The sequence below is a fragment of the Pelmatolapia mariae genome, linkage group LG15, assembly GCF_036321145.2.
Source record: "Pelmatolapia mariae isolate MD_Pm_ZW linkage group LG15, Pm_UMD_F_2, whole genome shotgun sequence".
Taxonomy (NCBI): Eukaryota; Metazoa; Chordata; class Actinopteri; order Cichliformes; family Cichlidae; genus Pelmatolapia; species Pelmatolapia mariae.
The window spans coordinates 21,809,910-21,828,048 of NC_086240.1; the positions used below are offsets into that span (position 1 = coordinate 21,809,910).

The following is an 18,139-nucleotide window of genomic DNA, read 5'->3' on the forward strand; positions in this document are numbered from 1 at the left end:
CTATCCCAGTTCCAATTTTAGACCCAAAGCTGAGTCTTGAAACCGCCCTGTGAAGAAATTAGGACTCCACTTAATGCCCCAGTTTCTGAAACATTCACACTTTTACTTTGCCTTATTCACCGTTAGTCATACATTGTACTGCTAGTAAAAAAAACACTCGTAGAAATAACATAATCTTTATCTTTACGACCAGAGCTCCAAGCTTAGTCTTAGCTACGGTAGTTCCCAGATGGACTCAAAACTTTCTTTTTTCCTGTAAGTTTATCTCAAAATGCTGTATGAAAAAGTAAGACAAAGAAAATATATGTAACCCCCCAAATCTTAAAGTTAAAGTGGGTTTATCCCGCCTTATCTAAACCTAGCGGTCATAAAGTGCAACTACTTTCCTTGAGGGAAATCAGCATACACACAGTGTCTCACCCACTCACACATATCAGGTCTAATTTGTGTGACTCCTCAGTGGTTTTCATCATACTGAGGTTTCATTGTCTTAGCCATAGCAGCGGTAATTAAGTTTGAGGGAGGCTGTTTGATGGGATTGAAAGATGTGAAATTGCCTCTCATGAGTTCTTGCAGAGTGCTAAATCACAAAGCTACTGTACTGTGTGTGCGTGTGTGTGTGTGTGTGTGTGTGTGTGTGTGTGTGTGTGTGTGTGTGTGTGTGTGCACTCACGTCAAATCACTCCCTGAAGTCTAGTTCCTATTAACTGAGCACCAGTCAGCATTTACAGTCTCAATCTTCAGTATTAATATTCTGCCAATATGGTTCTTTCTGTAAGTTTGATAAACTGGCTGCAACTGCTGGCTGCTAACTTCATCCTGGCATTGCATTACAACATAAGGTGAAGTTCGCTTTTCTATACGGATGTGCCTCTTAAAGCCTCTACATTGCTTTAAATATGAATGTCCTACACTTGCCTTTTTGCAATGACCAAGCAACATGTAATTTTAAAGGTCTGTCTTCAGTAGCATACCTTACCTCATAATAGTACTTAACACACCCTTAACAGCTCATGAAATATAGAACAGGTGGATTTACACTTACTCAGGTTTCATTCCATTTAGTTAATGACTGACATTAAAGGGCATGTGCCCAGATATTTAGGTCTTGAATGTTGAAGTTTGGACATGGGCTAACAATCCTATCATTCCAAAAACTGAGTGAGAGTGAAAAAAAAACATCTTCCTCTATTTATACTGTTCAGTTAGTGAGCCTTGTGGCAGTCTTTGTAACAAGTGAGCTTTTAACTTGTAAATAACAAAGACATTATGTATAAATTATTTTATCACCATAAAAATAATTTATAGATAGTAAGATAATTTTGTAAAACAATGTTTTAGTCATTATCCTGACCTGTCCAGAGCCCAAGGACTGCTCCTTAGGACAGCTCTAGAAACTATTTTGTAAACTCTTAGTTGCTCTTTATTCTTTGTTCTTCCCTTTTCTAAAATAAACATGCAAAATATTTGAGCACAACACAGACTTTTTTAATCAATATTAAAGTTTCGTTGGTGAACTTGTGACCACACATGATTGACTGACTGTATATAAAGGTGAGGATAAAATAATTACTCCACAATGAAACAGAGCAACATATTTTTAACATAACCCCTGATAACCTGACCTTCTATTGAGCAAAAGCACAAGCCACTGCTGTGCAGTGATGTGCTTTAACTTTGTAACGCTCAAAGCTTGTAAAATCAAGTTAAAACTGAGCATCATCTTCCAGTTTGCACACAGTACAAAAACTTCAGCAGGAGTTTGAGCTGCCACTTGAGAAAGCATCATACCAAAAACAAAAGAAATCAGCTTAGACAACAGAAAAAGAATTGTTGATGCTTACAAAGCAGGAGATGAATTTAAAACCTTATCACAGAGTTTCCAAATGTCAAGAACTGGAATGAGAAGTTTCATCAAAAAAATCAAAGAGAGCTACACTGTACAGAATAAGCCCGGCAGAGATAGAAAAGAAAAGAATTTAGACTTTGGAAAGAAAACTATTGAGAAAAGTGTCTAAAGACGCCAGAACAAATGCCGAAAACAGTAGTGAACGATTAGCCAAGTCAGGACTTTTGATCTCACAATCATGAGAACCTTAGACAGAAATGGACTGTGAGGTTACAGACCAAGAAAAAAAGAGCCCAAGAAGAAGAGACACTTTCCAGCCAGACTGAAATATGCTACGGAAACCTGAACAAAGATGATGCATACTGGACATACACGTCCTTTGGTCAGATGAGATGTAACTAGTTTTTTGCCACAGAGACACTGCGTATGTTTGAAGCAAGGAAGCAGTTTTTTGGAAGTACAACCCCAAAAAACAGTGCGCCCAGTGAAACGTGGTGGGAGTATTATGCTGTAGGGAAGCTGCAGTGCATCTGAATCTGGGAATCCCACCAAGGTTGAAGGATAATCATCAAAAAAAAAATATGTGAAGATCCTAAAGAAAACCTCAAAGAATTGGCAGCAAAACTGGGTCTGGGTCATCGCTTTGTCTTCCAACGTAATCAATACACACATCGCCCCTGGTGAAGAACTACCTCTAGACGACCAAAGTGAACAAAAACCCCCGACTTGAATCCAACTGGAAATCTGTGAGGTGAACCAAAGACCAAGGCGCATGCCAGAAGACCATCGCAGACCATCAAGGCATGTGTAAGACATGCCGAAAACTACAATAAACGGCTGCAGGCCGTTATCTAGCAAAAAGGATATAAAATTGACTAGTAGCAGTCTTAACCCTGGTAGTTTTTGGTTTATGTGGTATAATATTGTTTCTGTGTGCCAAGTAAAATATTTTAAGTGTCCAAAATAAAATAGAATGTTTAAAAAACCTGTGTTAAGAATTCTTTGCTCTGTTTAAAACAAAAAATAATAATACAGGGCCTAATAATTCTGACTTCATTTGTAAAAGATCGTCATACCCGTGGTGTTGACGTCCACTTGAGATTCTAAATATTAAAACCTCAACATTATCATTAATCAGAATACTAGAATTTCAATCATCAAAACTGAACCATAAGCATCTTGGGTGGGCTGTAGCTTAGGCTACAGGCTATATTATTTGTGAGCTAGTTCAATTAAAAATCCTACAAAATGCACTAATATCACAAATACAGCTCCAACTGTCTGAAAACTTGTCAGTGGCCACTATCCACATGAATGAGTTGGATAAAAAAAAATTCCCCTCTGTATAGTTGTTTTAAAGGTGGAAAGTAGCTGTAGAGGCCAAAACTGTTTGTGTGCAAGGCTGTAAACATGCTGTTTTTAATGGGAAGTTTTAACATATGAGTTTATGGGGATTGACTTGGAAGCTGGTCTCAAGTGGCCATTAGAGGAACTGCAGTTTCACTGAGTCAAATGTGTCATGCCATTTGAAGTCTCTGGTCTGCTAGTTATTTAGGTTTAATATTCAAGCTCATTTAGATACTATATTTAGGCTTAGAACTATATTTATCAAAGCTGCATTTATCAGCTGGTCTTTAATGATGTTTGAAAACAACCGTCTGCAATGTCTGAAAGTAGGAAAAGTAAACCAAAAAGAGCACAGACCATCAGTCTTTTCATCAGTGTCATTTAAACTGGGGGTAAATTATAATTTTATTATTTCCTTCTGTAAAGATGTTAGAGGTTGGTTGTTGTTCTTCTAAACCTACCCTAACAGAGCTTTCTTTTGTGGATTTGACTCTCCTCTAGGACTTAACCAAGCAGCTGGACGAGGTGACCCAGAACTCGGAGATTGTGGAAATCCGTCAGAAGGAGGCTGAATGTGAACTAGAGGCAGCCAGAGACCGAGTTCAGCAGCAGGCAACTGAAATACTTCTCAAAGCCAGTAAGACCCACAATCTCTTCCCTTTCTCTTTTCATGAGACCTGTGAATTCTTGCATCCGCACTAGACTCAAGATGCACTCTATGCTTTCCATGCAAACACATCAAACATATCGACTAACAGCTCCCCTCATCTTGTCTGAGACATCGTTGCCTGTTACACTTTAATAGCATATTGCTGTATAGCGGGGCTAATGGTGTTCCCGGTCCCTCAGAGGCTGCTAGAAGAAGCCTTGCTGACGACAGTACCCAGTTGTCTGTGTTTATGTGCACATATAAATGGCTAAATAGGTGTATGTTAGAATCTGGTCTAATATCTTATGATGTATTTCCATCACTACTTTGGTTAACAACATTGCATAAACATTACTGTGTGAAACGTGTCAGCAATCGCAGCCACTTTGGTGCGGAGTCATTCTCGGCCCATTAGCTCCAATGAGTTCGTTGTACCCAATGAGAGCGTTTTATCACTTTCCACTGGAGCTGCTTGCATGTAAGAGACAAATAAGATCCAGCTGGTAAATGCAGCCATGGGAGTCTCATTTACCACACTACAGATCAGAGGACCTCTCAAGGTTGTTTGCAAAGAAATGACCATGAGTCCTTTTTGCCTTTTAAAGTGCCTTTTTTTTTTTAAGTTATAGCTGTAAGAGGTAAATAAATATGTCAGAGTGGTGAGTAAATGTCAACTTACCATCCTTCAACAATTAGTAAACGTGTAGTCTTAAGTTTAAGTTTTATAGTTTGTATGTCCAAAAATGTCCAGCACATTTTCACTGCAGCTCACATACAGATGCTTGATAAGGGCCCTTTCTTGCCACATTGGGTGTCCATTCATCCATACATTTTCCTAACAGCTTATCCAGTTAAGGGCCAAAGTGGGGCTCGAGCCTGTTCCAGCTGTCACTTGGGAGAGACAGGGTCACTAATCTATTGCAGGACTAGCATAGTGACAAAAACAGCCTTTCAGACTCACACCCATACTTACAGCTAATTTAGAATCAACATTTAAGACCTCTCACAATCACAAAGACCAATCAGTTACTAACTGGCTACCACCAGTTGGGTAACAAAAATGTTTTTTTCCAAACTGGTTGGTGGCTGCTGCCAGGTGAAATCAGTCACAAAAATGGCTGCAACAAAAATTTCTTGTGATTGATTTAATGGCAAGCAGTTTGACATGATCACCTGTAGTTCACAGGGAATATGGCAACTTATCTGCAGAGAGTTGTTATTTACTCTCCAAGTTCTAGTGAAACTCAAAAAATGTGTGAAGCTTTCTAGAAACAGAATTTGTGCTTTTACTTCCCGTCTTGCATTGTACTTTAACAGTTTCACTACTGCTCTGGGAATAGTTTTAATAGTCTTTGTGGGCATGTCAGCATTTTCATTGCTAACTACTGGAGAATGTAGCAAGCCCCTAGAGATCAAAGCAATCTCAAGCAGGTTTTCAGTGAAGAACTGTATAGCTCTGAAGTACCCAGAGAACCCACACGACAAAGCAAGAGAATGCTAGCTCCACATAGAAAGGCCCCAGGGAGTTGTAGACCTTCTTTCTATGAGTCAGGGTCAACTATGGCACAATCACAAAACTGAAACTCTTTGACAGCACCTCGTTGTGGCTATGTTGGCAGCATCAATAAGAACCAGCAAGATGCTGATTGCATCAGTTGAATATTTGCATTCTTCTCGCCTCTGCTCTGCCATAGGTCAGATAAGCAGTCTGCAGGCCACCCAGATGACCCAGGAAGCAGCCATCAGAGACCTGGACAACGAGCGGAACCGGCTGAAGGACAAGGTGGTGCGGATGGAGGAAGAGAGGGAGGCCCTTCAGAGCCAGGGCCAAGCACTGGATGAAAGACAGAAACAGCAGCTCCAGGCCCTGGAGAAGGTGCGTGTGTGTGATGGTGAAGTGTTTTGTATTCATGTCAGACAGGAAGCAGCTCTGTTATGAATAACCAATAAGTCATCAAGATGCAGAAACTGAACTTTTTTGTAGTTTGCTTCACACCAGTTTAAAATACAAGGACTGTGAAGAAGTCAGTGCCCCCATACTTTTTAGTGTAGTAGTCCAATGTCGATGATGTTAACCAGTAATAAGTAATACCTACTGACATCAGGTTTTCACATTAGGGTTACTTTGGTAACCCTAAAAAAAAAATTCGTACCCAAAATGTTATTGTGAAACCCCAGCATGAAGCCTTGGTCGCCTGTATTTTTTTGTATTTATGTGCATTTTAAGTAGTGAACTTGTCTCTCCTGACCATGTGACCAGGATCAAGCAAAAGTAGATTTAAACGTAGACTCTAGTAAAGAGCTGTCCAAATTCATTTTTCCAGTTCTCTTTTGCTTGCTTCTCTTAGTTTGTGATACTGACTGTACAGACGAGACTGTAATCCCCATGTGAGGCTGATGTCTTTCCCAAACCAAGTCTTTACAGAAGTAAAAAGAGCACTTGATTTTAATTATTGATGTATCTGGGAGAGTTGTACTTGTAGATGAAGTCAGATTTTTAGATAAGAGCATGTAGATTTACAGTATGCATAAATACCCGCCCTGTCTATCTTTCGTTAGTTATTTTGGCATATTTAGTGCGTTGCAGAGGAATTCCTAGGGATTAAGAAGAAAACTAATCGTAGGTCTGCAACAAGGTTTAAAGCGTGTGGTTGCACAGATGACCTGCAGTCGTCAAACAGTTGAAAGGGTCAAACCTGTCGATCACAGCTTTTACAAACTCTGAAAAAAGGACAGCTGCTCCTCTTTTTAAAAACCGGGACTCTTAAAGGTCAGATGATTTAAGCAACAGCGTAGTCAGCAGACCAACCGCAGCCAATAGTAAATGTCAAGTGTTGCAGCCTCATGTGTGTTTTCCCATCCTTTTATATCTGACATTTGTGCAGTGTAATCCTCTGGGAACTGAAAGACTTCTCCCACTGAGTGTGGTTGCTGTGAATTTAGATGTCTTCCCAAGGATAATGGAAGATCTCAGATCACTTAAACTTCATGCCATCTTTCTTCTATGGCTGAAGCTAAATTTCCAAACCTTTCAACACTGATTCATCATTATAAATTACCTCTTGATGAAATTTATGTAAACTCAACTAAATTTGATAAAAGTTCCCATCTGACCTCGACCGGTTCAGTTGATTTATTAATGTAAAATAACTTTATTTATGCTTAATGAAATTTTACCTTCACGCTATGAGTGTTTTTTGTATTAAAGGCCCTAGAGAGGTGGGTTGAATTTTTTCCAATGCATTTTTGTGTCACATAGTCTACATGTTTTCTCATCTGAAAAAACACATTGAAAACTTTTATTTATGTTGCGTGAAGTCACAACAACAGTTGCCTCAAAGCTCTCCTATAACAATACAGAAAAACCAACAATCAGACGACCCTCTATGAGGAAACACTTGTCAACAGTGGGAATGAAATACCCCCTTTTAAGAGGAAGAGACCTCCACCAGAGGCTCAGGGAGGATCAGCCATTTGCCACAACTGGTTAAGGATAACTGTTACTCAACCAGTTTTACACTCCCTCTAATCTAAAGCCAGAATCCCTATTTGGTTCATGTTATTTATAACCAGCTTTGAGCTGGTTATAAATAACGTGGAACCCGTTTCTGTCTCCTCATAACTGTCTGAAAAGAACTTTTCATTTCAGGTAAACTTACAAAGCTCCTGTGTTAAAAGAATTTTCTTAATACAGTGATATTTTAACCCTTAGTAGTGAAATGGAGAAATTACACTGGTGTTTGTATTATACTTTGGACATATCACCTTGATCAAAATGCAGTTATAGGGTCTCAGGACCCCCAATGGAGCAGCAGATCAAAATGCTGCACTGAATATGAGTCACAGTAATTGGATGTTCCCCTCTAAAGCTTAGTAAAGTGAGTAAACAGAACATAACATGTAATGCCAAAAGAAAACAGTCACAAGCTGAACGGGCAGTGAAGCAAGAAATTGGGAAGAGAGCATTCCCGTCTGCAGTCATTTATATTTGGCGGTGCAGCTCTGTTCAGGGACCTCTTCACCCTTTACATATGAAAGCCAGAGGCAAGGAGGGCAGCAGCAGGACCAGATAGGGAAACGGTGCCAACAGATGAGACACTGACCAAGTCAGTTAAAACATGAAAGGAGAATTGACTGAAGTTATATAGAGCTAATTTACTTTTTCTGCTACACTGAGACAGCTGGGTTGCAAAGTGGCTTGAAACCGAAAACAAAACAAAAACAGTAATCAATCAGATTCGACCCATTCATAATCAGCCATAGCAGTCCTGACTGAGGTAGGTTCATGAGTGTTTTTAAAAGATAGATTTAAATACTCTGAATATTTACTGCTAAAAATCCTGTAAAAAACAAATGCTTTGTACAATTGAATGATAGTGAATGTATCGTATTTGTAAAATAAATTAAAATTACCTTGATGTAAACATTGCAAAGATGATTTTTATAATTACATTTAATTATTAATGTAGTGATATTTGGCACTGTTCCTTCCAAGTGAAATCCATATAAATTTGCATCTTTTTTGGCAATGCAGACCATGTTTTCTTCTTTCCTTGTTTTTTTAAGACAAAGATTGGATCAATTATGGTTCCAAATAAGCAACATTAGTGAACAAGAAGAGACGGAACTATAATGATAATTTCATTGGTCTGACTTAATTAGGGAACATGTGTGAAAAGTCATTAGATTAATTGTTTCCTTAGTTTTCATTTCGGTTCCCTCTTATTACCATTCTCTCTCATTTTGTTTGCTTTTATTTCTTTGGGTTTTTTTCCTCTGTCTCTCTGCAAAAGGAGAAATTAACCTCTCAGGATGTTCATGGCCTGTTGTTTGTGTCACACTGTGGAGATGTGTCGCCCATGGCTTTGTTGGCCATATGATAACACAGCAGGCTTGCCCAGTTTGACCAGTTTGTTAGATGTTGTTTTTGGTAGTTTTCCAAAACAGCCTTTGGTTCTGAGCAATTACTGCACACTAATATGATCGTTCTTTGATCGGAGATTAAAGTTTTTTCATGTTGCTGCCAGTGTCTGATGATCTGCCAGATACTCAGTAGGGTTAATGAAAATTGTGAGGTTGAATGAGATATAAATTGTACATGTTTTAGGACACTAAAATGTGTCATGCTGAGAAGTTATGTTGATCAGTCAGTCTAAATGACTTGAAGTTAATATATTCACATTTTTCTGAAGGCTAGTATTTCTAGAGTTCAGTTTAGTGGACAAAGGAAGAGTTTTACACATTACGTTTATCACACTTAAGCAAACATTTCATTTGTAATGAGTGAATATATCCAGCTTAAATGGGCTCTCTGTGGTTATGTAAGCATTTAGTATCACTAAATAGGCTGGGGAGCTATTACGCTATTAATTCTGAAGCAGTAAATTTACTGCCATTAAAGTATATAGAACACTAGGGTATTAGTATGTCATAGGATATGATTTTTAATACCATGAGATGCCGAAACAGATGTCTCTCCATCTAATAAACCAACAACGTTATAGTTTCTGCATCCACCACCATGCAAGGCTCCACTTATGTCCATTGATATAAATTTTGTTATCAGAGTGAGAATATCAAGGGAAGAGGGTGGAAAAGTGAGATAGCATGGAGATTAAAAATAGTACACCGGAGTACTGGGAGGGTAGGCGTTCAACAAAGAGTGAGGTGGCAAAGGAAAAGGCTTACAGTCAGTTGTATGCGAAGCTGGACACACTATAGATGGACAAAGTTGATGAGCCTTCAGAGACGTTATGTGAGGGGAGGTACAGGACATTTATGAGGACAGCAAGACACTGGTGTGGTGTGTGGTAAGAGTGACAGATGGGTTCAAGTTGGGGTGAGATTAAATCTGCTCAGAGCCCCTACTTGTTTGTGGTCATGATGGACAGGTTGACAGCTGAGGTCAGGAAGGAGTTTCTGTGAATCCTGATGATCACAGATGATATTATGATCTGTAAGGAGAGTAGGAAGCAGAGAGTCTGGAGAGGTGGAGGTATGCTCTGGAGAGAGGAGGAATGAAACAAACAACAGAATGAAACAAAACAGAACATGTGGGTGAATGGAAGGGAGACAGGTGGAAAGGTAAACATAAAATTGGTAGAGTTAATTATGGTAGATGAGTTGGAATACTTGGGGTCAACCATTCAAAGCAATGGACAGTGCACAGGAGAGGTGAAGAAGAAAATGCATACAGGGAGGAGTGGGTCAGGTGATTTATGACAGAAGAATAGCAGCAAGACTGAAAGGGAAGGTTTACAAGATGGTAGTGAGCCCTGATTTGATGTATGTTTAGAAATTAGAAATGAGTGCATCAGAGGGACAGCTGAGGTTGAGCTGTTTGAAGATAAAGTTCAGAAGAGGGAAGACTGAGATGGTTTCGACATGTGCAGATGAGAGAGAGTGCATATTAGGCTAAGTATTTTGAATGTGGAGCTGCCAGAGACCACAGAAAAGATTCACAGGTATAGTGAAGGAGGACATGCAGAAGGTTGGTGTGACAGAGGACGATATTAGTGATAGGATCAGATGGAGGTACCAGCTATCTGCTCAAAGGTGTTCTTGGCTTGGTTAGATGTTACTTCTCTTAACCATGGAAATAATTCTGTCTTCATCCACCTTAGTTGTCTTGCGTGTCTTGCTGAGACACTTGAAATTCAACATTTTAAGTCAACTTCAGATATTATCTCTGCTTCATTTGTTGTATAATAATAACTAAGCTATGAAACTGCTTGTAAATCCTCCAATTACTTTTGAACCTCTAAAAATGTGATCTGTATCTAAAAATGTCTGCAATTCCTAAACAGTTAATGGGATTTTTTTGTAAAATGCTATATATATTGATAGTTTGATTTGAAATTAATTAAGGCTGTCATAGTCAATGATGCAGGCCGGACTCAAACGCTACATTCAACCCTTCATTTGCTACATCAAAGTATTGGTGGACTGCAGAAGATGTCATCTGCTCCACCTCCCACCCTGCTTGTTTACATCTATTACAGCAATTAGCGTGAGGGGAGGGGAGCTGTCGCGGCTACAGTGCAGTGTACAGTGCAACCCTGGGTAAGTGACGGGTGGCTGCGTAACCCAACAGTGAGTCGGTGACACTGATGACATTTGTAATTAGTTTAACAAACATATATTTGTGGTGCCAAAGATTAATTGTTCACTCAGCTAATCCCTCGCTTCTATTACCAGCCACTTAGCCTCTTTATTTATTTATTTTAATAAAATTACCATCAAATAACGCATACCCTTGTCATCAGTAAAAATGCTGTCAGAACCTTTTAATGGCCTACCTGAAATTCACTGTGTCGACTCCTGAGACTGAGCAAATTTAAAATAAAAAAAAAAATCTAACCTTATTTTAAAAAATGATTTTTTTACTCATTAATCAGTTACTTTCAAGTTTTCTTCCTGACATCCCTTTTATGTCTGCCTGTAGTACGCCCTGATGTGCTATTGCCACCAGATGATTGGTGTGATGCCAACCTCTTGTTAGAGCGCAAAGAAACCAGGAACCTACCCAGCTCCACAACCAGAGCCCACATGTAAACTTTATCTACACCTTTAGCTACAGTTTTTTAATCCGAGACACACAACGAACAGAAATTTAAAGCTGGAAACAGAGCTGCTGATTTTAACTCTAATCTCATTAGTAGTCAGATAATCTTGGTATAGTCTTTAATAGGATATGTTCCCTCAGATCGCTCACTGTGTGAGTCAGCTCAGCTCATGTGTATTCCAGTTCCCTTGTGACTTTTTTGGCAAAGTTTAGCCAATTAAAATTTTGTTAAAGCCATGCAAAGAGGAAACAGCTGCTCTCCTGATTAAAACCAAACTTTACCGCTTGCATATTAATTATTTTTTGTCTGTTTTGTCTGTTTCCCCTGAAAATCACTGTTTTTTGACTGTAGCCTTGATTCATACTATAATAGCTTCCCAATGACAAACCCAGTGCACTGTTGCTGGGTACAGAGGGCATTTGTTCTTGCCTGTCTGCTCATCTCTGAGTTACACAGTTTATAGAGCCTGGCAACAACCTAACTCTGCAGGACTTCATTTTTTCTCCTTGTGTCTCTCTAAACAACATCTTTTCTACATCTGTTCTTCACTGCATTTTCTGCCTCCTTGCTCTGTTATTCTACGGCTTCTCGTCTCATTTCATCCACACATAAATCACTGCTAAATAACTTAGAATCATTCTTTAAATTATGCTCATTACAGATTTTTTTTCGTTTATACTCATTAGCGTAGCATTTTAACTTGGAATTTCAGGCTTTTTAATGTTTTTCCTCCTCTTAAACATCTGTCATGTCTGTGACCTATCAGTGGGTCGCATTAGAAGTTAGTTTTGAACTAATTTTCACTTTTTTCTTAAATTTAAAATTACTATTGGATTTATCTATACAGATCAGCAAATTTTACAGTATTCCTTATTAGTTCAGTTACATGTGCAGTTTGTAAACTTTGACACAGTGTTGTCTCAAATTAAATGATCTAAGTTGTGCACTTAATGTACATAGATGACACTGAGAATTGTGATTGTCTTGCTAGTTCTTGTAACTTGAAAATTTCTCAGGTCCCTCTCTTTCCTGAGGGCAAGAAACGCAAGAGTTTTACTTACTTGTTTGACTGTACATCATCCAGGTACTTGTGAAGCACTTCTAACCATAGTTGATTGTTTGAATGAGTGTACAACACTGGTACATTGACATTTTACCACTAGGTTTTGTAGTAAGCCAAAATGCATTATGACTAATACTAACACTGCTGATGTGTTTGCCTTAAACAAATAATTCATATGAAAAGTGATATTATAGATCTTTTTTTTTTTTTATTATAACCTTTATTTAACCAGGAAAAATAATCCCATTGAGATTAAGAACCTCTTTTTCAAGGGAGTCCTGGCCAAGAGGCGACAACACGTTAAAAATTACAAAGTTACATACATATTGTAAAATAACAATTACATTTTAAACAACAATTTTCTCTGGCTCTCTCAATCTAGACTTAAAGGCATTTAATGAAATAAGATCTGCTATCTTCCAATCTTTTTGCATCGTGTTCCATGTGGATGGGGCAGCATAAATAAAACTGTTTCCTGTATGGACACCATCAAAACTGTTTCCTGTATGGACACCAAAGTTGATATTTGGACTTGTCCAAGAAAACAAGAAAAGAAAAAAAAAAGTGAAAACAGCCACACGATCAGGTCAACATATCCTGAACTGTTTGGCCTCCTTATTGCTGCTTCTTATCTTATCCCAAAGGTCACCGTATTATACGCTGTTGTCATCATCTTCCGATGTCCCACTGCAGAGTCAAATATAGTTTCTGTGTACCTAATTTAGTTACATTTTTGTCAAACATAATATTACATGTCTGCCTATATTAAAGACCTTTTTTACAATGTTTAAAACGTGTTGGTCAGAGTCTTCAATCAGCAGCTGTTCATTTCACTTGGGATTTCACTACAAAACATCCCAAAGTCTGTTTGTTTCTTTCTGCGTGAACTCAAAGACCTACTGTTTAAATAATGAGTAAAAATAAGTTCCCCTGTTATCAGCTAGACTGCTTTAGCATACTTAAAAAAATACCCAAACACCAGTGTGATAAAGACTGTTGGACATCTAGAATCCAAACGATTGTATCTTTATTTTTGAGACTGATAATGGGCTTCATTGTGTCCTAATCAATAACCCCATTATCAGTAATCCCAGATAGGCTGTGCCCAGGCTTTATCAACTTTTACTGTTCAAAGAATAACACATGAGAGTGACGTGGAGAGAAAGAGTAGCACTGTATAGAGGCAGCCTGGAGGATTATCCCCAAGCAAACGGTGGCAATATGGCTGAATAATGCAGCATATGGTGTGAATGTCAGCCCGAGCTCTGTGTCTGTCGATTGTCTCACCTTTGAGCATAATTTAAGTTCACACGTGCGTTTTTGGTGTTTTTTAGACCCTCCGTGATGAGAAAGTGTCCCACGAGAAGGACGTGAACAGTCTGCGAGCTCGATACGAAGAGGAGACCAGCCAAATGAAGGAGAGCCAAGCTCGAGCTCTGGAGGAAGTCACCAAGAAGAACAGGGTGACCCTGGAGACCGCTCTCAACAACGCCGAGAAGGACAAGAACCGCCTCCTGGCTGTGAGTACACACACACACACACACAGGGACATGTTTTCATTGTTTTCAAGGACAGACAGACATACAGGGCTGGCCTGGGCCCTTTATTGTAAATGTTCCAGTGTACACCTCTGATATGACGAAGGTTCTTCCAGACCAGAGCCTTATTATGAAGTGAAGCATCTGACACATGCAATCATAACAAAGGTCCCAACTACAAAGAAGAAACAACTACAGGGTGGGCCATTTATATGGATACACCGTAATAACATGGGAATGGTTGGTGATATTAAAGTCCTGTTTCTGGCACATTAGATATGTGAGGGGGCAAACTCCTCCAGATGGGTGGTGACCACGGTGGCCATTTAGAAGTCGGCCATCTTGGATACAACTTTTGTTTTTCCAATAGGAAGAGGGCCATGTGACACATCAAACTTATTGGTAAGGACACAAGAAAAACAATGGTGTGCTTGGTTTCAACGTAACTTTATTCTTTCATGAGTTATTTACAAGTTTCTGACCACTTATAAAATGTGTTCAATGTGCTGCCCATTGTGTTGGATTGTCAATGCAACCCTCTTCTCCCACTCTTCACACACTAATAGCAACACCGCAGGAGAAATGCCAGCACAGGCATCCAGTATCCATAGTTTCAGGTGCTGCACATCTCGTATCTTCACACCATAGACAATTGCCTTCAGATGACCCCAAAGATAAAAGTCTAATGGGGTCAGATCGGGAGACCTTGGGGGCCATACAACTGGCCCACGACAACCAATCCACTTTCCAGGAAACTGTTCATCTAGGAATGCTCGGACCTGGCACCCATAATGTGGTGGTGCACCATCTTGCTGGAAAAACTCAGGGAACGTGCCAGCTTCAGTGCATAAAGAGGGAAACACATCATCATGTAGCAATTTCAAATATCCAGTGGCCTTGAGGTTTCCATTGATGAAGAATGGACCCACTATCGTTGTATCCCATATACCACACCAAACCATCACTTTTGTTGTTCCAACAGTCTTGGAGGGATCCATCCAATGTGGGTTAGTGTCAGACCAATAGTGGTGGTTTAGTTTGTTAACTTCACCATTCACATAAAAGTTTGCCTCATCACTGAACAAAATCTTCTGCGTGAACTGAGGGTCCTGTTCCAATTTTTGTTTTGCCCATTCTGCAAATTCTGTGCGCCGATCTGGGTCATCCTCGTTGAGATGCTGCAATAGCTGGAGTTTGTAAGGGTGCCATTTGTGAGTAGCTAATATCCGCCGAAGGGATGTTCGACTAATGCCACTCTCCAGTGACATGCGGCGAGCGCTACGCTGTGGGCTCTTGCTGAATGAAGCTAGGACAGCCACTGATGTTTCTTCATTAGTGACAGTTTTCTTGCGTCCACATTTTGGCAAATCCAACACTGAACCAGTTTCACGAAACTTAGCAAGCAGTTTGCTGACTGTAGCATGGGAGATGGGTGGTCTCGTAGGGTGTCTTGCATTGAAATCTGCTGCAATGACCCGGTTACTGCGTTCACCAGATATCAACACTATTTCGATCCGCTCCTCACGTGTTAACCTCTTCGACATGTCAATGGCTGTGAACAAAGAGAAACTTGTAAATAACTCATGAAAGAATAAAGTTACGTTGAAACCAAGCACACCATTGTTTTTCTTGTGTCCTTACCAATAAGTTTGGTGTGTCACATGGCCCTCTTCCTATTGGAAAAACAAAAGTTGTATCCAAGATGGCCGACTTCTAAATGGCCACCGTGGTCACCACCCATCTGGAGGAGTTTGCCCCCTCACATATCTAATGTGCCAGAAACAGGACTTTAATATCACCAACCATTCCCATGTTATTACAGTGTATCCATATAAATGGCCCACCCTGTAAATTTAAAGCTGGTGTAGTTATTTCTGGAGTTATTTAAAAAAAATCGATAATCCAGCAGGTTGAAACCAAAGTAGTTGGAGAGGAAACTAGAATTCTGCAGTGCCTCTGGCCTCTGTTTTCAGGCTTTAAAAAAATGTAGCCTGTGAGGAGGGACTTGAGCAAATTTCACACTAGCCTCGGTGCAGTAGTTTAAAGAAAATAGTGGGTTGAATGGGCTAAACCAGTGCATCTCAAGTTTTCTTCCTTTGTCTGTTAAAACAAGCCAAAAAACGTAGAGTTAAAGGTACAGTTTGTGAAATCTCACCACTGCTGTAGATGTCAGTAGATTGCTGATTGCCGTCCATTTCTGGTTTTTTACCCCTCTGAAATTTAAGTGCGTAATCCTAATTATGGCGGCTGTAGGTACAAACAACTCTGTCAGTCTGCTGTTTATGTCAGCTGGGTGTCCATGTGGAGCCTCTGGAGTCAGTGAAGCTTATTTCTCTCCAATACTGAGGTGAGTTGTTGAGGATGTACAGAACCTTTCTATTGAGAAGTGCTGCTGTTAGCCGGCCTTAGTGTTGTTGTTTGTGTGGGTCGCCCGTCTAATCTGCTGACTGTAGCTGTGACAATATTACGAACGAATAAGCATGTTTATGCATTTTTTGAGTGTTAAAGCCCAGTGTGTTTGAGTGTTTTTATTTCATGTCACTTTCTAAAAACACTTTTGTATACTGCAGCTTTAAAACATGGATGGATCAGATGGTGAGTTCACAGGGCACAATGAATGAAAATCAACAGGGGTTTATTTTGTGATTGCCGCATCTTGAGTAATCAGCGATTATTGCTCGAAGCTGGAGGAATGTGAACAGCTGTATGCTAATTGATCCTGCATCATCAGGCCCGGAGCTATTCTCAAGCCGTAAACATTCTGTTCTTAGAAGAATTTCAGATGGACACCAGATGTGACAGTAAATTAACTTTTGGTGCATAAGTATTTTTATTTGTTCTGATGCATTAGATTATTTTTTAACTTTATGCACTTTTGAGCTTTGGTAATATTTTAGTCACAAGACAATGTGCAGCTAAAAATATGTCAAAACATGGTCATCGCGTGGTGCCTTGCTATCACCGATTTTTGTGCTCCACCATCCAGCACAGCCGCCATCACTGTGATGGGAAATCATAGTGACAGTGTCTACTGGTGCCTGCTGACAGTGACAGCAGTACAGGTAATTGGGTTAATAATGGAAGGTAGTGGGCCCCAGTTGCTGTTTGCGATGATTAGAAACTAGTGATTGGGCCCATAAACATATCAGGGAATGCTTACTGAGGTCACAGGGAGAGTGAGCTGAGGGCCATTTCCCCAGTTTTTCTAGTGCAGTGGTTCCTGGCTGACCAATAAAAAGAATCACGTTTAAGGTGCTTTTGCATTTACTTAACTTTAAGGCCCAAAAGCTGTGTTCATCTTTTGTCTGTGATCTTAGCCCACTAATATTAGCTTGCTAACTAGTGTGAAATTGTTGCACGATTTTGAGCCAATCAGCTGCATACTAGTCACTGGGAGGTTAAATACGTTTAACCAAAACCTTCTGTGGTGATTTTTTTTGGGGGGCTAGGCCATCAGACATCTTGGTGGTAGACACACCTTGGACAACTGTATAAAATGCATGGTAAAAGGGCCACTCTTCGTCCAGTAAAGGCTTGGGCAGCTTTATTACAAACTTTGCCATTACTGCTGAATTCCCTAGAACTGCACATGTTGAAAAGCTAGAGTTGTCAAATGTTGCATTCAATCAGAAATAAAGTGAAAGAAGGAGATGGTGAACTGCTCAAGATGACAAGCAACTTGTTGGCTTCAGGTACTGACCTCATCTAATACAAAAATGTTTAGTAAGTAAGATGCTGGTGTCCTTTAATCTGCATGGATGGATGGATTAGTCTTCAGGAAATAATTTTTAACAAACTAACTTGACCAACTTGATTTCACATGTATTTATTAAGGAAAGTTTCACTTGCACACAGCTGTAGGCTGTGTGTAGGAGTGTGTAGAAACAGCATCAGCGGAGCAGTGGTGTTGACGAGAGAGATGACCCAGGACTGATCCATTGATCTTGTAGTCACAGACTTGCTTCTCTAACCTTCGACCGCAGCGGTCTGATACGATCTGACATCTTACAGAGTAACTTCATCATTTATTTAGACTGTTGTCCAATATTCACTCTCTTGTTTGTGGTATGCTAACTGCAGAAGGAAATATTTTTCTCTCGCTCCTAAATGACCCTCTATGTTTATCAG

General features: G+C 39.7%; 1 protein-coding gene across 2 annotated transcripts in view; it reads left to right on the plus strand.

The window, feature by feature from the left end:
* Positions 1-18,139, plus strand: part of fam184ab (family with sequence similarity 184 member Ab) — a 196,148-nt gene that overhangs the window by 83,141 nt on the left and 94,868 nt on the right. For both annotated transcript variants that reach the window (XM_063494619.1, XM_063494620.1), the window contains exons 7-9: positions 3,698-3,833; positions 5,540-5,721; positions 13,808-13,993. In XM_063494619.1, the coding sequence (XP_063350689.1) occupies positions 3,698-3,833; positions 5,540-5,721; positions 13,808-13,993 (504 nt within the window). The remainder of the gene's footprint in view (positions 1-3,697; positions 3,834-5,539; positions 5,722-13,807; positions 13,994-18,139) is intronic.